Genomic DNA, 20,880 nt, shown 5'->3' with positions numbered 1-20,880 from the left:
AGAGTCAACTCACTGGAAAGGACCCTGATGCTGGGAAAGACTGAAGGCAGGAGGATAAGGGGACAACAGAGGATGAGATGGTTGGATGGCATCACCAACTCGATGGACATGAGTTTGAGCAAACTCCGGGAGTTGGTGATGGACAGCCTGGCATGCTGCAGTCCATGGGTTCAAAGAGTCGGACAAGACTGAGCAACTGAATTGAACTGAATATGCAATATGTATTCCACAGCCAAGTGCCATATGCAGACTAGCCAGTGGAAATGCCCACACAGGAAAGAGGCTTTCTTTATCTGTGATAAAGTCACAGGCCCAAACCTACTGTTCCTATGTTTAGCTGGTCATTTGGTTTTTTGTCTTGCTTATGTGTATAATTTTTTTAAATACTAAATTTTACTTAAAGCTTAATTTAAAAGATTTAATCCTTTTCCCATTAAGTTCAATTATACCATGAATTCTACCACAGACCCCTTGGGGGACCACAGACCCCAGAGTAAGCGTCCCTGGTAGGTACGAATGGAAAAATAACATAAATAGTGGTGTAAAAGAGAGGAACTTAAGTTCTAATGCTTGCAATGAATCAATGGGAGGGATGAGATGACCCACAGTTGAGACTAACATGGAGAAATGCAATAGAAATGCTCAAGAAGAGCTGGAAGCCTTTGAAGGAAAAAGCTAACAGGAAAATAAAATCTTCAAATAACCCCTAGGTTTCAAGTACTGCAACAAGGAAAGCAAACATTCAAAGATGACAGACTTTCAGTTCCAAAGGGCAAAGTAGGAGGGTTTTTGAAGGCTTCAGAAGTTGGGTGATACTGTCAGATTAGAAAAATACACGGCCCTGGACTGGGGGAGAAGCATACAGATGCATACTGAAGATGTGGACTCCTGAGGTTGTCTCCAGTCAGCAGAAAAGTGATTTGAACTATAATAACTTTAATGAAAATTAACTAGCAAACATAAATCAAACCAAGTGGACCGTATCTTAAGTCATCTTGCCTCTGCCCTCTGCCGCTACCACTGCTGCCCTATTTCAGGCCACCTGGACAACTGGTATAGCCTCCTAACTTGCTCCAGTGTCTCCACTGGCCCCTGCCCCTACCACTCCCCAAACTAATCTCTGTGCAGATCTTACTGAAATCCAAACCAAATCATGTCCCTCACTGCTGTACTTCAGACCTTTCAGCATCTGTAATCCCGCGGCTCAGAGGATGACACTCAAATATCTTACCATGGCTCAAAGGCCCACTTTGACCTTAATCTTACTTCCTCTTAAGAAAATCTCTTCGTGACCCCACCACCATTAGACTATATCATCTAGACATAATGAATAACCTAAAAACTTCTACACATGCACAAGATATTTCTTGTGCCTAGAACCTATCCATTTATCTGGATAATTTCAATTTAGGCTTCAGTTTGCACAACGTCTCATGCAGTAGCCTTTCTGACACCTCAAGACTGGATTAGATGCCCATACACCTAGCGCTTCCCCATTATATAGTATACCACGTGTTAGTATATGTGTACCACTCTAAGTCAAAAAGACAGGACACTGAAAGTTGAACTCCTCAGGTCGGAAGATGCCCAATATGCTACTGGAGATCAGTGGAGAAATAACTCCAGAAAGAATGAAGTCAAAGCAAAAGCAACACCCAGTTGTTGATGTGACAGGTGATGGAAGTAAAGTCTGATGCTGTAAACAGCAACATTGCATAGGAACCTGGAATGTTAGGTCCATGAATCAAGGCAAATTGGAAGTGGTCAAACAGGAGATGGCAAGAGTGAACGTCAACATTCTAGGACTCAACGAACTAAAATGGACTGGAATGGGTGAATTTAACTCATATGACCATTATATCTACTTCCGTGGGCAAGAATCCCTTAGAAGAAATAGAGGAGCCATCATAGTCAACAAAAGAGTCCAAAATGCAGTACTTGGATGCCATCTCAAAAACGACAGAATTATCTCTGTTCGTTTCTAAGGCAAACCATTCAATATGATGGTACTCCAAGTCTATGCCCCGACCAGTAATGCTGAAGAAGCTGAAGGTGAACAGTTCAGTGAAGACCTACAAGACCTTCTAGAACTAACACACAAAGAAGATGCCCTTTTCATTATAGGGGACTGGAATGCAAAAGTAGGAAGTCAGGAAATACCTGGAGTAATCAGCAAATTTGGCCTTGGAAACAGAATGAAACAGGGCAAAGGCTAATAGAGTTCTGCCAAGAGAATACACTGGTCATAGCAAACACCCTCTTCCAACAACACAAGACAAGACTCTACACATGGACATCACCAGATGGTCAATGCCAAAATCAGATTGATTATATTCTTTGCAGCCAAAGATAGAGAAGCCCTATACAGTCAGCAAAAATAAGATCAGGAGCTGACTGTGGCTCAGATCATGAACTGCTTATTGCCAAATTCCAGTTCAAACTGAAGAAAGTAGGGAAAACCACTAGACCATTCAGGTATGATCTAAACCAAATCACTTATGATTATACAGTGGAAGTGACAAATAGATTCAAAGGATTAGATCCAAAAGAGTGCCTGAAGAACTATGGACAGAGATTTGTGACACTGTACAGGAGGCGGTGATCAAGACCATCCCAAACAAAAGAAATGGAAAAAGGCAAAATGGTTGTCTGAGAAGGCCTTACAAATAGCTGAGAAAAGAGAAAAGAAAGGCAAAGGAGAAAAGGAAAGATACATTCATCTGAATGCAGAGTTCCAAAGAATAGCAAGGAAAGATAAGAAAGCCTTCCTCAGAGATCAATGCAAAGAAATAGAGGAAAATAATAGAATGGAAAAGACTAGAGATCTCCTCAAGAAAATCAGAGATACCAAGGGAACATTTCATGCAAAGATCGGCACAATACAAGACAGAAATGGTATGGACCCAACAGAAGTGGAAGATACCAAGAACAGGTGGCAAGAATAAACAAAAAAATTATACAAAAAAGGCCATCATGACCCAGATAACCACGATCGTGTGATCACTCACCTAGAGCCAGACATCCTGAAAAGCAAAGTCACGTGGCCCTTAGGAAGCATCACTACAAACAAAGCTAGTGGAGGTGATGGAATTCCAGTGGAGCTCTTTCAAATCCTGAAAGATGATGCTGTGCAAGTGCTGCACTCAATATGCTAGCAAATTTGGAAAATTCAGCAGTGGCCACAGGACTGGAAAACATCAGTTTTCATTCCAATCCCAAAGAAAGGCAATGCCAAAGAATGCTCAAACTACCGCACAATTGTACTCATCTCACATGCTAGTAAAGTAATGCTCAAAATTCTCCAAGCCAGGCTTCAACAGTATGTGAACCGTGAACTTCCAGATGTTCAAGCTGGATTTAGAAAAGCCAGACGAACCAGAGATCAAATTGCCAACATCTGCTGCATCATTGAAAAAGCAAGAGAGTTCCAGAAAAACATCTATTTCTGCTTTCTTGACTATGCCAAAGCCTTTGGCTGTGTGGATCACAATAAACTGTGGAAAATTCTGAAAGAGATGGGAATACCAGACCACCTGATCTGCCTGCTGAGAAATCTGCATGCAGGTCAGGAAGCAACAGTTAGAACTGGACATGGAACAACAGACTGGTTCCAAATCGGTAAAGGAATACGTCAAGTCTGTATATTGTCACGCTGCTTATTTAACTTATATGCAGAGTACATCATGAGAAATGCTGGACTGGAGGAAGCACAAGCTGGAATCAAGACTGCCAGGAGAAATATTAATAACCTCAGATATGCAGATGACACCACACTTATGGCAGAAAGCAAAGAGAAACTAAAGAGCCTCTTGATGAAAGTGAAAGAGGAGAGTGAAAAAGCTGGCTTAAAACTCAAGATTCAAAAAAGAAAGATCATGGCATCTGGTCCCATCACTTCATGACAAATAGATGAGGAAACAATGGAAACAGTGACAGACTTTATTTTCTTGGGCTCCAAAGTCACTGCAGATGGTGACTGCAGCCATGACATTCAAAGACGCTTGCCCCTTGGAAGAAAAGTTATAACAACCTAGACAGCGTATTACAAAGCAGAGACATTATTTGGCCAACAAAGGTCCGTCTAGCCAAAGCTATGGTTTTTCCAGTAGTCATGTATGGATGTGAGAGTTGGACTATAAAGAAAGTTTTTCGCTGAAGAATTGCTGCTTTTGAACTTTGGTGTTGGAGAAGATTCTTGAGAGTCCCTTAGACAGCAAGGAGATCCAACCAGTCCATTCTAAAGGAAATCAATCCTGAATATTCATTGGAAGGACTTATGCTGAAGCTGAAGCTCCAACATTTTGGCCACCTGATGTGAAGAACTGACTCATTTGAAAAGACCCTGATGCTGGGAAAGACTGAAGGCAAGAGGAGAAGGGGACAACAGAGGATGAGATTGTTGGATGGCATTACTGACTCAATGGACATGAGTTTTGTAAACTCCTGTTGTTGGTGATGGACAGGGAGGCCTGGCGTGCTGCAGTCCAAGAGGTCGCAAAGAGTTGGACATGACTGAGCGACTGAACTGAGTTGAACTGAATATTCAAATATCTCAAAGTTATATTTATCCACATCTACTTAAAGTACAATTTCTAATTACATATACTCAAATATTATACTACTATATGCTTGAAAGGAAATATAAATTAGTTCTATAAATGTTACATTATTTTCAAGACCTAGACCAATCATACCCAAAAATTACCTGAAGATATCAACAATTGCTTTCTACCTGCCAACCTGACATAGGCACTGTAATCCATTCCACTGATATCCACGAGTAAAATCATTAGAAAGAAAAAAAAAATTACTACCACTCCTCCCAGTCTGTATTCCAACCTGTCCTTTGAAACAGCTGAAAAGTCACCTTCTCTATGAAGTTTTCTCCAAGACCAAAATTGACCTTACCATTCACCATTCCAGCCCACTTCAACTGCATACTGGTTTTGTACACAAGTTTTTTTCCTCACTGTTCCCAGAGGGCAGAGACATATTATTCATCTTTGCCATGTCTATAACAGTACCAAGCCCTCAATAAAGGCTCCATGAATTAATGGATAAAAGGATGAATAAACAAGTCTGCATACCTTACTGCATCTTAGCATACTCAGCTCTGAGAACTCTTGATCTTATTTCCAAGTTCCTACTGATTTGAGGAGGAGCTCTCTAAACCAGCCCATAAATATTTAAAAATCCAAGATAGCACTGAAGTGTTAACTACTGAAAATCTAAATACAGGAAGTGCTAATTAACTCATATTAATGTGCTCTGAAAGGCCCACCAAACTGAGTGAATAGTTGAAGTTTTTTACGACTTATTTTCAGGTATATTCAGTTGTCCCGCTGGTGCACCTCCTTTATTCCCTTATTGGTTGATTCTTGGCTGCGCTGGGCCTTCGCTGCTGTGTGCCCGCTTCTCAGTGCGGGGACTTCCCCTGCTGCAGAGCGCAGGCTCGAGGCCCGCAGGCTGCCCCTGGGACCTGGAATCCTCCCGGACGAAGGCTCAAACCCACTCCACTGCACTGGTAGAAGGATTCTTAACCACTGCACCACCGGGTAAGTTCCTGGTATATTGAATTTCCACAGAATATTTTGAATATATAATTTTGCAGGACAGCTGTGGAATATATTATGATACATTTTGCTTTATCATTTGTTTTTAACTTTAAAAGGAAAAATAAATTAATAAAAATGCAAAATAAACTTAAATTCAGTACAGAAAGCTTTAAATCTTACTAGGCCCAATGGCAGCCCACTCCAATACTCTGGCCTGGAGAATCCCATGGATAGAGGAGCCTGGTGGGCTGCAGTCCATGGGGTCGCGAAGAGTTGGACACGACTAAGCGACTTCACTTTCACTTTTCACTTTCATGCACTGGAGAAGGAAATGGCAACCCACTCCAGTGTTCTTGCCTGGAGAATCCCAGGGACAGGGGAGCCTGGTGGGCTGCCATCTATGGGGTCGCACAGAGTCGGACACGACTAAAGCGACTTAGCAACAGTAGCAGCAGGCCCATATGATAAAATTATTTTAAACTATTCTTTTCCATTGAACTTTAAAAAGAAAAAGTTAATGATTTAGGTTCCATGACCAGACTTCGGAGTTAGGCACAAATTCAGATAATCAAAATCATTTTATTTTCTTTCATAACTGTGATGTTTAATTTATATATATTCCACAAGACACCACACATCCAGGTAGGTACAGGCACAGCATGCTGCTGCTGCTGCTAAGTCGCTTCAGTCGTGTCCGACTCTGTGCGACCCATAGACGGCAGCCCACCAGGCTCCCCCGTCCCTGGGACTCTCCAGGCAAGAACGCTGGAGAGTTGCCATTTCCTTCTCCAATGCATGGAAGTGAAAAGGGAAAGTGAAGTCGCTCAGTTGTGTCCAACTCCTAGCGACCCCATGGACTGCAGGCTACCAGGCTCCTCCATCCATGGGATTTGCCAGGCAAGAGTACTGGAGTGGGTTGCCATTGCCTTCTCCACAGGCACAGCATGCAGGTAGACAAATCGGAGGCTGGGCAGGCACACTCGCCTGAGTTCTCAGCCTGCAGTGCCCAGCAGCAGAAGGAAAAACACCCGGGAACGCAGCAGAGTCAGGTACACCGAGCGGGTCTGCAGGCCCACGGAGCACAGGGGGAGCTTCTCACAGATCCCCCTGCATGCACGCCCAGACCACGAAACCACAGGCAGTCTGGAGTCCCTTCCAGGAGGACGTGGGAGGGGCACCTAGAAAGCCTACCTGTACACCTGGGGGCAAGCTGCCACTGCTGCAGGACTGTGGTTTCCAGACAGAAGTTTTTCTATGTTCTTTGCAATTAAGAAAACATATCCTTTACCTGTTGCTATTTCTCAGTCACACACATCACTACTCCTTTGAGACGACTTTTCCAGTTTTGTTTACTTACTAGAAATACTCAAAACACTTCATTTCTTATCACAGAAAACTCCTTAAATACAATATGTCTTTACTATTATAATTTCTTAGGATTAAGATCAATGGCTAGGATACAACTTTTCCTGGTCAGTTTCAAGGTCAGAAGACTCATTCCAATGACTACAGGAGAAAAGCACAAAATAAGGAAACACTTTCAGATTTTACACTGAGACAGGGACAGAGCTTAAGTGGCAGTGTAAGTCTCGTGGCAAAGATCATGCTCCCTGGGGCCAATCTGTCAGTTTTCCTGGCTGCTTCACATGACTTTACACAAGTTACTCGTACTCTCTCTTGCCTCAGTTTCTTCATCTTTGAAAAATGGAATAGTAACAAGGCCTACTCAGAGGCTTGTTGTGGAAACTAAATGTGTTCATAAAGCTAATATTTGGAATGCTACTTGGCACACAGCTAATAAACAGTCCTCATTATCACTTAACACACCTTTTTCCAAGCAGCAGCTGTTTTTTCACATTCCCTGAGTAAATTCTCCAGCAACTTACTTGACTCCTGCTTGCTGACTGAGAGACGTATATCAAGTTAGAGAAGCAGGGTCCTACCACGGAGGCCTATGTGCCACAGCAAAAAGCTTTAGGCTTGACCTATAGGTAAAGGTGCAACTACGCAGTTACAAACAGGGCAAAGTACTGTCAGGCATGCAATTCAGATAGGTCATTCTGGTTGCGGTGCACGAGGCTGGCTTTTTTTTTTTCAGTTTTTTTTTTTTTTTTCCCCGACATGGTGGACCTTAGTTCCCTGAACCAGGGATCAAACCCATGTGCTCTGCATGGCAAGTGCAGAGTCTTAACCACTGTACCACCAGGGAAGTACCCCCAAGAAGCTGGCTTCTTAGGAAGCAACAGAAAGTTGTGAGTCCTAACGAAACATTAGAAGGGTGAAGTTACCTTCTATGAAAATACAGGACAGAAATATGCTTAAGAGGGAAGTGACAAATTTAATTCAGGACACAAAGAGTTTCACATAAAAACGAGACATCGATCTGAAGGTATTCAATAGGCCAACGCATGGATGCCTCAGCTTGAGGAAAAGTCAAGACAGATACACACAGAGGTGATCACCCAAGCCAAGCACCAGAGACAAAGAAGAGAAGAGTGGCTGCAGGAGAGCAGGCTGAGAGATGACAACAGTCTACAAGATGTGTAAGGTTAAAGGCAGAGGAGACACACACACAGCAGAGACAGAGAAGGAACAGTCCAAGGGGTATGAAACCTATACAGTGTGGGCCACAGAAGCCAAGTCTTTGTTCTTCAAAAGGGAAGGAGATAACTGTATCAGGCAGAGCAGAGAAATCCATTAAATGTGCAAAGACTAAAAAGTAATGAATATTACTGAGATAAAAAGGATCATTTCATAATGATAAATTGAAACAATACAAAATGTATATGCACTTAATTGCAGAGCTGCATAAAACATGAAGCAAAAGTTGAAAGAACTAAGAAGAAAAATTTAAGAATCCAAAATTACAGTTGGAGACTTCAACACTCCTCAGTAATTGTTAGAAAAAGCAACAGAAAATCAGAATATAGAAGACGTGAACAAAACTATCAACCACCTTGGCATATTTACTACTTATAGACCAATTCTAACACAAACAGAATACACATGGAGTATCCACCAAGACCGCCCACATTCTGGGGCAGAAAGCAAGCCTCAAACTGAAAAGACTGAAATCACACAAAGTACGAAACCACTGGTCACAAGGGACTTAAATTACAAATCAGCAACATAAAGATACCGGGAAATCCTCAAATATTTGAAAATTAAACAAGATATATCTAAATAATCAATGGGGAAAAGAAGAAATCAATAGGAAACTTAAAACTATTTCAAATATTCAGAAGATTAACAGCTAAAGTAGTTCTCAGAAGGAAATTTACAGCATAAAATTCTCATTGGAAAACTAAAGTTCTCAAATAAATTATTTAAGCTTCCACCCAAAGAAGCTGTTAAAAGAATAAAGCAAAAGTATAGAAATAATAAAGATAAAACAATTAAATGAAAATAAAAGAACAATAAAGAAAATGAGTGAGACCAAAAGCCAGTCCTCTGAAATAATCAATAAAACTGTAGACTATTCGGCGTCATGAAGCCCACTTAGTGGACTGGATCACCTTTCTTTTTTTTCATGGGATGGATAGGAGTAAAAGGAGTAGAAAGGAAGGGAAGGAAAGAAAAAGATCAGAGTTCATTAGGCTTTGTTGTTGTTGTTCCGTCGCTAAGTCGTGTCCGACTCTTTGCGACCCCATGGACTGCAGCATGCAGGCTTCCCTGTCCTTCACCATCTCCTGGAGTTTGCTCAAATTCATGTCTATTGAGCCAGTGATGCCATCTAACCTTCTCACCCCCTGTCATCCCCTTCTCCTCTCGCCTTCAATCTTTCCCAGCATCAGGGTCTTTTACAAAGAGTCGGCTCTTCGCATCAGGTGGCTAAAGTACTGGCGCTTCAGCGTCAGCGTCAGTCCTTCCAATGAATGTTTGGGGTTGATTTCCTTTAGGATGGGCTGGTTTGATCTGGTTTAACCATTACGCTTAGAAACATTAAATATAGGTTCCTAAAAACTTTTGTTTCAACAGAGAGAATCTGTGTTTGTTGTGCTGGGCTACAAACTAAAGTGTACTTCTTACTGTGGATCCTAGTCAAAGAAGCTTGAAAACCATTGCTGCAGGCCACACAAGGGATTACAATAGTAATGCTGGCTACAGCGAGATAAAAGGAGAGAGGACGATCAGCAGGAGGACTGCACTTTAGACAAATGGTTCTGAAGGACAAGGGAGAAAAAAGCAGGTCAAAAATAACCCCTTCCCCACAAAAACACCCAGGGGACACTTTGATGGAAAACTTAGCATGGTGACACGCACATTCAATTTCATCCAGCTTACCTTTCACACTTGGCCCTGACTGTCCTCCTCCCAACCTTTTTGTCTCTACAAGGAAACCTTTCTTTTCAACCCAGGTATAAACAAAAGAGTGTTTTAAGCTAAATTACTTTTTTCACCTTTATATTACCCTAGCACCTTGAACAGCATTTTACACACAGCAGATGCCCAGATATTCATAGGACGAACACTGTTTAAAGTATATTAATTCTGCCTATGGACCTCAAGGCTACAGTAATACTCCGTTCTCTTAATCCAACAGTGTCCTATGAAATTTAATTCTGACAGTAATTTAAGAAACTACCTTGAAATGTGAAGTGCTTTTGCAGGCCTTTAACAAAAAGCAACCTAAGATTAGTTTCTAACATTAGTGTTTCCCAAGATGTCTCGACTAATGTTTTTAAAATATTGTTATTCAAACACATGACTACAGCAGACATCATTCCTATATGCCTTGTCCCAAGTCCTGCCCCAAAAAAGTCTATTCACATCAGGAAGTTCTATATTAAAGGCATACATGCAGCACACGTTGCAGTGGTGGGAAAGTTTAATTAGAAAACACATTGCTGCTACTGCTGCTGCTAAGTCGTTTCAGTCGTGTCCGACTCTGTGAGACCCCACAGACAGAAGCCCACCAGGCTCCCCGTCTCTGGGATTCTCCAGGCAAGAACACTGGAGTGGGTTGCCATTTCCTTCTCCGATGCATGAAAGTGAAAGGTGAAAGTGAAGTCACTCAGTCATGTCCGACTCTTCACGACCCCATGGACTGCAGCCTACCAGGCTCCTCCATCCATGGGATTTTCCAGGCAAGAGTACTGGAGTGGGGTGCCACTGCCTTCTCCAAAACACACTGCTAGCACACATCAAACATCAGTGGCAAATGCTTCCATGTGCTGCAACTCATCAGAAACAGTTTAAAGAGCCCTCAAAGTATCCAGCTTTCCTTTCTCTCCTCAAATCTGTACACGATCTATCACACACACACCCCCTGTAAGACTCAACTGCAGATGAATCGGTCACACCACCCCTCTGTCCACACCGGGAAGTATCTTTTAAAGCTTGTAAATAGGGACAGAACTGAATGCAGCAGCTCAACATACTTGAGCTTAAATGAGATTCACCAAAACCCTAAGAGGAAAGCAGAAAAGGTATAAGATTAGTCCTGCTTTATGTGTAAGTGAACCATCTAAGAGATCTACCACGGTCACAGAGCAGAGAAGTGGTGAAGTTCTGTCTCCCAACGAGAAACTCCTGATTCCGCGTCCACTGCTCTTTCCACAGGGCAGCGTCAGCAGTGGCCAAGAAGGGGCTGACTCAGGGTCTCCTGCTCAAGACAGCCATGCTTATTCTCTGGCCTCCAGAACCCTGGGCCAGCTGCCCAGACTAGCCTGCCTGCTCAAGCCTCCCCTGGGAGAGAAGGGGAACATGGAACCATCTAAGCTGAAGGCAGGCAACAGTCAGTGACCCAGGCAGGTGGTCGGAAAGGCTGAGAGCAGGTCCTTGTCAAAGCTGCTCCACCCTGTGGAGAGCCAAGATCCATCTCTGGAAAGCCTGTCAGGGCTATGCCAGGACCAGATGCAAGACAAACACAATACCAGGTTAGCAAAACCGAGACTCACTCTTTCATTTGTTCAACAAACTGATGAAAATGCTTAACATGTGCCAGACAACTTGTCTGGAAGTATTAATAACAACATACTGTCTCAGTCTTCAAAAGATTTAAACTAGTGAGAAAGACGGATCATAAATCATATACTGCTTTGACAAAAATATGCACAGGGTGTGGTAGAGCCCAAAAGTTCTGACCAAGGGACAAGGAGAAGGAGAAAGGTGAGGAAAAGAGGCGGGAGGGAGAAAGTCTTCCCTGAGAAGGAGCCCATTAACTAACAGAAAATCAAAGCACACTGGTTTCCAGCGCAGTAGGCTGCAGCCACTCTAGAACGTGGGGTAGACTGAGGGGTGGCAAAGCAAAAAAAATAAAAGAGTAACAAAACAAAGATAAGGGTGGGATCTGAATGAAAAGAGGGAAAAAAACATAGAGTGCCCATAAAATACGAACAAGCCTCAAGAATATCATCACACAGAAAGCACTCAGCAACAGAAGGAAGCAATGACACAGGCCACGACATGGATGCACCTTGAAAACACGATGTCCAGTGAAAGAACTCAGTCACGAAAGAGCAACCGATTCCATTTACATGCAATGTCCAGAAAATGCAAATTTACAGACAGAAAATAGACTGGCCATTGCCTAGGGCTAGGTGAGTTGGGAATAAATTGGGAGTGACTGTTTATAGGTATGAGGTTTCTTTTTAGGTGATGAAAATGTTCTAAAATTGATTGTGGTGATGGTTTTACAGTTCTGCAAATATATTAATACTAAAAAACCACTGAACTGTCCATTTTAAATAGGTGAACTACATGCTATATGAATTATATCTCAATGAGGCTTTACAAATATACCACTGTAAATTCTCATAAAAGATCACACATAATAATCGCACATGGTTTTACTGTCGGCCTTAAGAAATCATCTGAAAGCTAAGTCAGCACAGCAAGCGTGTGGGTTTGGAGCAAGGAGGAACAGGACTTCAGCCACAGCTACACCACTGCCAGCCGTGCACATGCGGGTGAGCCACCTACTTCAGTTGCCTGAGCCCCGCTGCGCTCAGCACTAAATAAGGACATCACCCACCTGGCAGGGTGAGAAGCTATACCCAAAATCTGCATTACTGCTCAATATTACCACCGTTTCTGAATATTATCCTATTAAAAAAATGTTATCCAGAGAAGCTTATATAAATATCCTTTCCTTAGATTCTACCAGAGAAGTAAAATGTAGAATTCTAATTCAGTTTTTTAAATCGTGCATGTCCAGATCTATGTCTCATTCATCTTTGTATGCCCCCTGAACCACGTGCCTAAGATGGTACTTTGGATAGCGAGGTGCTGAAGTTTTTGAGTGCTCACTGTATTTTAGGTACTGTTTCACATTTGACATAAAGTGAAGCTGAATTCAAATCCTCGTTATTAGAGTGCTGTGTTTGGCCCTTTATCATGCTTCTGTATTATTTATGTTATTGTTTATCTGGGTCTTGTCATCCTTTACCAATAACCTAGTGTTACATTCAAAAATATATTTCTCCGAAAAATTTATTTGAATATATAAAAATCTATAATGGTTCTATGAAGTTTTAAGTACTTATAAGAGCTTATTATTTTCAGCATGCACAATACAGGGTAAGGCATATCTAGTTCTCTCATTTTTAAACAAACCTTTAAGAATATATCAGTGATGTTTTAGTCTGGCTTACTTTAATTAGTAACTACGTATTTTTGAAAAGCTGACATGTCTTTAACTATTTTTTGTACCTCTTTTTGCAGTGTGCAATTCATCCCCAAAGAAAGAGAAATGATTTGAATGATTCCAAGTTGACTAACAACTTGTGATTAAACAAAAATTTTAAATGAACATATTGACTAGTCCCTTTTATTTTCAAAAGCAACAATATATTTCACCAGTTCAATCTTTACTTTAGCACAATAAAGAGTCCATTTTCAAAACATGCAGTTTGTAGCAATCTTAAAGGTGTTAGTGGAGCACACCATCAACATAAGAGGGTTAGTTAAGATTTATAACAAAGGAAACCTCAAGGATCATCTTACCATATCATCCGTCAGTGTCCTGATATTCAAATGCTGCAAATGAAAGAAATCAATCATATCAGTAATTTATAACAGCTTTTTTTAATTTTAGTTAATAGAGTACATTTAAAATTCTACTAAATTAATTAAATTAGAATTTAGTTAATCACTACAAACTGGAAACTACAAAGTTGAATATAATTAAATTCCTGAGAGTCTAATAAAAATGCATTGTATATTGTTTTAATCACTTTCTCAAAAAGATGGACAAAAGTTACCTTGAATGTGATTAGTCTCCTAAAATTTCTTGGCTTTGTAAACCTCACAAACTAGAAACCTCACTGTGGTACAATAAATATATTCTCCCAAATAACAGTATTAGTTACCATTAAGTATACAGACTTAGATGGCAATGGATGTAGGAATTTAGATAAGATTTTCAGAAAATTTTTCAAATGATAAAAGTGAAACTTTAAATCTGCCATTAGCATGCAGCATAATAGATAATGAAGTACTTTGCTAGCTTAATTAACTTAAACAATTCCAATAGCAGAGAAGAGAGTACTGGAATGACTATTTGCATCTTTAACATCAGTTTGATTTATCACCAGTGGTGACAGTAGACACTTTTCAATTTCATTGCTACTTCTTTGAGAACCCTTTTGCTGATTTCCTTGCTAGACAAACACTAGGCCACTTTAGAAAGTGAATAAATTGGTTTCCTGCAAAGTAGAGTTCAAGAGCAAAATTAAGCATTTGGGGGAAAAACAATCCAAGTTTTTATAAATTCTGGAGTTGGGGGAGATTTGTACTCAAGTAGCTGAAGTCAGTTTCACTTCTCCTTATTATTCATTGTAGCGTTAGACCTTTAAAATGGTAGAGAAAGGATCGAGCACCATTTCCTAAGGAGGAAATGAGGTCAAGTCTACGATTAGTATAAAAGGACATAGGTTAGCAGTGAACATCTAATCCTGGAGCTAGAAATGGCAACCCACTCCAGTATTCTCGCCTGGAAAATCCCATGGACAGAGGAGCCTGGTCGGTTACAGTCCATGAGGTAGCAAAGAGTTGGACACAACTGACCAACTAACACTTCATCATCTAATGGAATAAGTGGCACGTAGGTAAATTCAACATTTATCGACAGAATGCAATTTATCATTCACACTTGTACATAGTGGAATTCACTGTTACACTCATGAATCTATTCTCAATGACAATCCAGATTGAAAATCTGTACAGCATAAATCACTACCCTAGACTCTTCTCCCTTTCAGAGATGCTCTTCCTCATAGAGCAGGAGAAACGGGGATGGAAGGGGCCCAGCATGAGCTGAGTGTACACCAGAGAGAACGTGAGCATGCCACTAGGCTCCAGACTGAACTGCCGGATCAGCAGACTACATACTCTCAACTAGGAGCAAACTAGCAGTAATACTGGATTAATGAAAGAGTAATGTTGAAGCCTGGGCTGTAGAATTTAGTTAATCACTACAAACTTCAGCACTGAAATTAACAAGTACACACAGGGGCCCATGAGAGCGGGAGTGGCCCTGAGGCGCGAAGAGGCCAGTCTCGGCCCAGAGACCGGGACTAGAATTAAACCTAGGTCCACCTTGCTCCTGAGTTTGCAGAGAAAGGAGCAGAGGCAAGCCTGTGTGGGGTCCCCTCCTCTAACTGCCAGCTGTGTGTGTGCCCTCCCGCCAGCAGAGGCTTCCAGCACTTGGTTAACCACGTGTGTGTGTCATCAGTAGCTTCAGTTGTGTCCGACTCTTTGCGATCCTATGGACCACAGCCCGCCGGGCTTCTCTGTGCATTAGATTCTCCAGGCAAGAACGCTGGAGTGGGCTGCCATGCTCTCCTGCAGGGGATCTTCCCATAGGAGGAATCCAACCCATGTCTTTTATGTCTCCTGCATTGGCAGCAGGGTTCTTTACAACTAGCGCCACCTGGTTAAACACACAGCTCTCTTATTCTCCAACTAGAAGTATCAGCCCAATCGCAACTCACATCACACCTGAAATGGATCATTTCAAGTTCATCTGAGAAGAAAAAAGGAATAGAGCCAACTTCTGATACACAGCATTCTAAGCGGCCTAAGGCTTGAAAAGGGAGACTAATGAAAAAGCATCATGCTGAAGTCCTACTTGGGAGAGTATGTCTTAAGACAGTGAAAAACTGTTATGACACAAATGAATAATCCCAAAATGCCAGTTTGAGTTGTCTGAGGAAAATGCCATAAAGTGATGTTAAAGGAGAGAGAAAAAACAACAGAAGCATACAAACAATTTTAAGAGAAACGAGACTAGAACCTATGCAAGATTTATGAACTAAAAACAGCACAGAAAATGTAGAGAATATAGGTTACACGATGTAAAATTCAGAACATGTAAATAAACAAGAGGAATATTTTTATCTACCTTCAAAGACCTAAAAATAGGACAGCCTTTTAAACTAGAGTTGGACTCATAACTTTCAGAAAAATAGTCGCTCTTGAGTAGAAACAAGACACATAAGGATTCATTTTTGGGTAATAGTTTTTTTTAATGTCGTTAAACTACTTCATTGAGGGTCTAGCAACTCAATCAATTTGTTAAATGCTTGGCCTGTTCTTCAGAAACTATACAAGCATGCATGTAAGTCCAATTACAAACTACATCATTACAGACAATCTTTCACAAAAAAGAACATGTGATGTATTACAACAGAATTGTAAGGCTTACACAGAAAAGTGAGAAAAGTCAAAGCATGGGAAGGGGTAGCTTAACAGTCTGAGAGACGAGCAAGAAGTTCAGGTCGGGTTCACAATTCCGTCTCTCCCGGAACACACTGATCTATCCGTTCTCCCTCCAGCAGAAGCCGATAGGCACAACGGCAGCAAGTTCCAGGGCCCATGGCAGGACGAGAGATGCGGACTTAACGAAAACGCATCTGAAAGTGTTGGTTGCTACATCAAAACAGTAAAGATAGAATAAGCAGTAGAGCTTACAGATTCAGCTTACAGCAAACAGAGATTATATAGCTATTTGTTCAGCCAACACGCAATCTAAAACAAACCACTAAAGACAAACTAGCTCTAAAAAAATCTGAGTAGATAGAAAGGTGAGTAATTTCTCCTAAAAACTTAATTGTCTAATCACAGTCCATTTCAAACATGATAGGGGGTGGGGGAGGAGAAATACTAAATATTTAGTGAAAAAAAGTACAGGTTAGATCAAGCGGCATCTTTTGTAGGATCTCTGAAAATCAATTATTAATTCAAATTTATTATAAAATTTAGGTTATGTCAAAGTCCTACCTGTTTAGATTACAGACTTCTAAAAAAAGTTGAGACAGAATGACATAGAAGCCTCAGATAACTGTGGAGTTCTGGCCTTGCTTCTGTAGATACAAAACTATAAGGGTGACACCCTTAATTTTAAAAAAAAAAAAAAACTTTACTATATTATTGGTCTTATACTAGTACATAAAATACTGTTTAAATGTCTGGTTAACCAAGACACTTAAAGAAATGAAGAAGTATTTCTGTTTCATAGCTACCAGCATGCCCCTGACTACGTTGTCTGGTGGCGAAAACAGGAATGGCCCCATCAATCCAGTTTATGAGCAGAATTTGCTGACATCCACACCAGAAACGAAACAGAAACATAAAACCACTAGTAAATGAAATCAAATAGGAACACTTTTAAAAATAACAACCTGATAGCAACATTAGGGTTGTATCTGCGGGAGTGGGGGAATAAAGTTAAAAGCACAGAATGTTAGACCTATTAAAGCATTTACACCTAGATGAGGCTTTATGACCTTTAGTTCCATTATCTGGCCTATGATTCTATAAGTGTCAATGCTTTATAACCATGGGATAAAAACAAAAGTGGTGATAATATCAAAATACCAATAACTCTGAAACCAGGACCACTGGTAACTGGTTAAGGTGTGGTACTTGCACACTGGGAGTCTCTTCCTCAGCAAAACCTCACCCATCTTTCTGCGGTCTGATGTATCTCAAATTGCTAATTCTATTTCTCCCTAAAAAGCAAGCAGCTCTGCATATAGACAGGCCTTCTACTAACGACAGCTCCTAGGATGAATGGTCAACAGGATCACTCTGAAATTGAAAGAGAAAACAAGTCTTTAAATATTTTTCTTCAAAAGAACATAAGAATCAAAAAGCTGGGGCGGGGCGGGGTGAGGACACAGAAACACAGAACACAGGCTTCTATATTCCCATTTAAGCAAGGCATCAAAACCTTTATTGAAGACAGCACATGCTGTCAAAAACCAGATCTACAGCTTTCAGAGTACTGTGCAAAACGCTGTCAATATCAAGAGGTATGAAGAACAGTCCTTCTCCCACCAACTTAGTTAACAAGTAACAAAGACCAAATAAATTATATAATACAAAGCAACATACAAACCTCTGAGGTTCATATGCAATGAGAAAAAGATTCTAAACTGTAGCCCAAGCCTCTTAGCAAATTTTACCTTTTCTTTCATTGGTTGGCACTTGTGGGTTAGCAGGGAGCAAGGGATCTGTCTACTGATGTCCTCAGACACATGAAGGCCCACCAGGCATCAAGCTAGCAGGCTCGGATCACTGTCAGCAGAGTCAGAGCGTGGAAATATTTCAGAACAATTGCAACCAGCTGTTGCAATTAGTTCTATTAAGTTTATACCGCTTACTTGGCTCATTATGAGAAATTACCAACAAGAGGAAAACTGTAAGACTGAAGTCTTCAAACACAAGTGACTCAGACCCAATTCTGACCAACTTGACCGTCCAGACCAGCTGGTTTTCAGCTTGTTAGTGTGCACAAGAAACACACCAAGACTTGCTTTGTAAAAGCAGGTGACAGGCCTCAGCTTCTGAAGGTCCTGGTACAGCAGGTCTAGGGTGGGGCCTGGGATCCTGCACACTTTGGGGCCCAAGAGAACTCTGCTGCAGTGAGCCCAGGACCCCACTCCACCACCATCAGCATTAAACATCCCCGGGACGGCATCCAGACCAACACCGGTCCCACGGCCCGTTTAAAACCCATGTCCCTGAAACAAATGAACAGAAGGGTGCAGAGAAGAAGCAGATGATTTCAGAGAAGTGAGAGACAGGGAGTCAGTAGTTGGGGACAGTCCCTGAAGGCACCCATTAGCACTGATTTAAGGGAATTCAACAATCTCTGGGTGCAGGATGAACTGCCAATTGCATTGTTTATTCAAATGCTTAATCTCTTTCTAAGGTAATATTCAGTCTCATAAGCATATATTTAGTACCTAAGTATCAAAGATTGTTTATTATATCAAACCACAACATGACACTATTTGCTTGATAAAATGAGTGACAGGTTCTGACCAACACAACAAAGTTACACCTTGAGGGCAAAGGGCCCGACTCAACCCTCTCTTAATCACAATCTGCTCAAAATTTTTTTTTTAAGTCCAGATTATTCCCTTCCACTAAAGCAGTAATGAATATGTATTTTAACCTAGTAACATTTCTGGCCCACACACACACCTGTCTTTATTTTGATATCAATGCTAATTATAAAGAGTATAGAAATGGGAAACGCTACCACTAGCAACCGTGACACTAGACACACCTGTGGATAAATCTAAGGGTCATCTCCCAGGAACCACACGATACACCTGGAAAATACTGTTCTTCAAGGGCTCCAATATCTCAGAAGGGTTCAAAAATAACACTGACGCTTCCCCAGCCCTGAGGACTAGAGCAGAGCTGGCTCTTCGATACTACAAAGTAAAGCTTTTTTCAGTCGCCTCACTGTTCATGTGGTCATTTTTGTAGTTTGAGGTAGAAGAAAGTGAGTGAGGTGATGTTAGAACAAGTGAGAAGCAGAAAAAGCTCACCAGCACCTTCATCTGTTCCTTTACTCAAAACTGTAATCCTGCCTATTTCAGGACAATAAACACCTGTCCATTGTCCATTATCTATGGCTTCAGCACTCCTACCCTCTAGGAAGCCAGACCTGCCTTCTCCATAACTCCTTCTTTATAAAAGACCATCTTTCAGGAGGAGGCATCATTCAACCATTTACACATGTGAAAAGAAAAGATTCATTTCTAAGAGGGCACAAGGTTTTCAAAAGGATCAAAAGTCTGCCACGTAACTGCGAGAAAACAACTACCTCTCCAGAAAAAGCAATTCTCAAATCGCTGCTTGGCACTCTCACCTGGATTACACATCACAGGGGCTGAACACCTTACAAGTCATGTTTTATTCTAGCAGAATTCTAGTGTTCCTCTTCCTTCAAAGGGAAAACCTAATGACTAATCCTAGGAACACAGGTTTCGTATCTATTTTAAGATATTCTCTTCAGCTGTTCCAATTTCTTTCACCTAAACTGCCCAATCAGAAACTCTTCTCTAATGGGTCCAGGAAAAGACAATTCACACCCCTGAGCCCCTTTACAAGTAAGTCGTGTTCCAGGTCATGAGAACCGAAAACCTTTTTCATCACCCGAAGAAGGCTGGGTATTGGCTGTAGGAAGATTTTAAATGGTCCCAGAGATTCCAGCATCAGCCTGAAGCTTATCCAACTACTAGGTTATTTTTGAGACTGCCTCATCTCTTAGATGTCACGCATAAGACACAAAGTTAGACTGGATATTCCTGAGGCTCATATGGTACCAAGCATCAGTGCATCTATTATTTGAGAAGGATTTTGTTTGTTTACATTCTAGCATCACCATAAAGAAAATAAATTTGGTTAAACCTTAGAGAACAATTTTGGTGAAATAAATCCAATGTTCAAACTAAGAATTCTACTAGTAATTATTCTTTAACCTAGTAATTCTATTTCTAGAATCTACAGAAAGAATAAGAAATACAATCAAGTATTCTTATATACAAACATATATATATATCACTACACTGTTATTTTAGATAACCAGAATTGCAATCAACCTAAAACTCAGAATATGGGAAAGAGTAAATAGATTACAGTTCTGCCATAGGGAAAATGCTTATAATATAATGTTATATGAAACAAAGTTGAAGTAAAATTGCATTTGCAATATAATTCTAACTTTGTTAATATATACACTTATAGGAAAAAATCAGACAGGAACCATTGTTAATTTTATCTATCTGAATTGTGGGATTTGGAACTTTTTTTATTTTTATATTTTTTTTCTGTATTTCTTCAGTTGTCTAGAATGAGCATATTTATTTTTTAATGAGGAAAGGTTTTTAATTACTATGGATAATACTTTTCACACCAAGCAGAAAATACAGATTAGTTCCTTTTTAAATAAAAATGTTATATATGAGACAGTAAAAGAAGAATAAAAATCTAATAAATACTGTGAACAGCCTTTTTAATAGGCTGAGTTTCTTGCTGCATATTTTCAAATATGTCAGAATACATTAAGCACATTATTCATTTG

General features: G+C 40.7%; 1 protein-coding gene across 6 annotated transcripts in view; it reads right to left on the bottom strand.

Annotated features, from left to right (window-relative positions):
- The window catches only part of DIAPH3 (diaphanous related formin 3), a 562,435-nt gene that overhangs the window by 519,311 nt on the left and 22,244 nt on the right, over nt 1-20,880 (bottom strand). For 5 of the 6 annotated variants that reach the window (XR_009739822.1, XM_061434429.1, XM_061434433.1 and 2 more), the window contains exon 2: nt 13,503-13,535. The exons of the other annotated variant lie outside the window; for it this stretch is intronic. Coding sequence is in view for 4 of the 5 variants with exons in the window: in XM_061434429.1 (XP_061290413.1) it covers nt 13,503-13,535 (33 nt within the window). In the remaining variant the exon portion in view is untranslated. The remainder of the gene's footprint in view (nt 1-13,502; nt 13,536-20,880) is intronic. 6 annotated transcript variants of the gene reach the window in all.

Source organism: Bos javanicus, chromosome 12 (assembly GCF_032452875.1).
Source record: "Bos javanicus breed banteng chromosome 12, ARS-OSU_banteng_1.0, whole genome shotgun sequence".
Taxonomy (NCBI): domain Eukaryota; kingdom Metazoa; phylum Chordata; class Mammalia; order Artiodactyla; family Bovidae; genus Bos; species Bos javanicus.
Note: the sequence above shows the minus strand (reverse complement) of the source record. Positions and strands in the feature narration are given on the sequence as shown.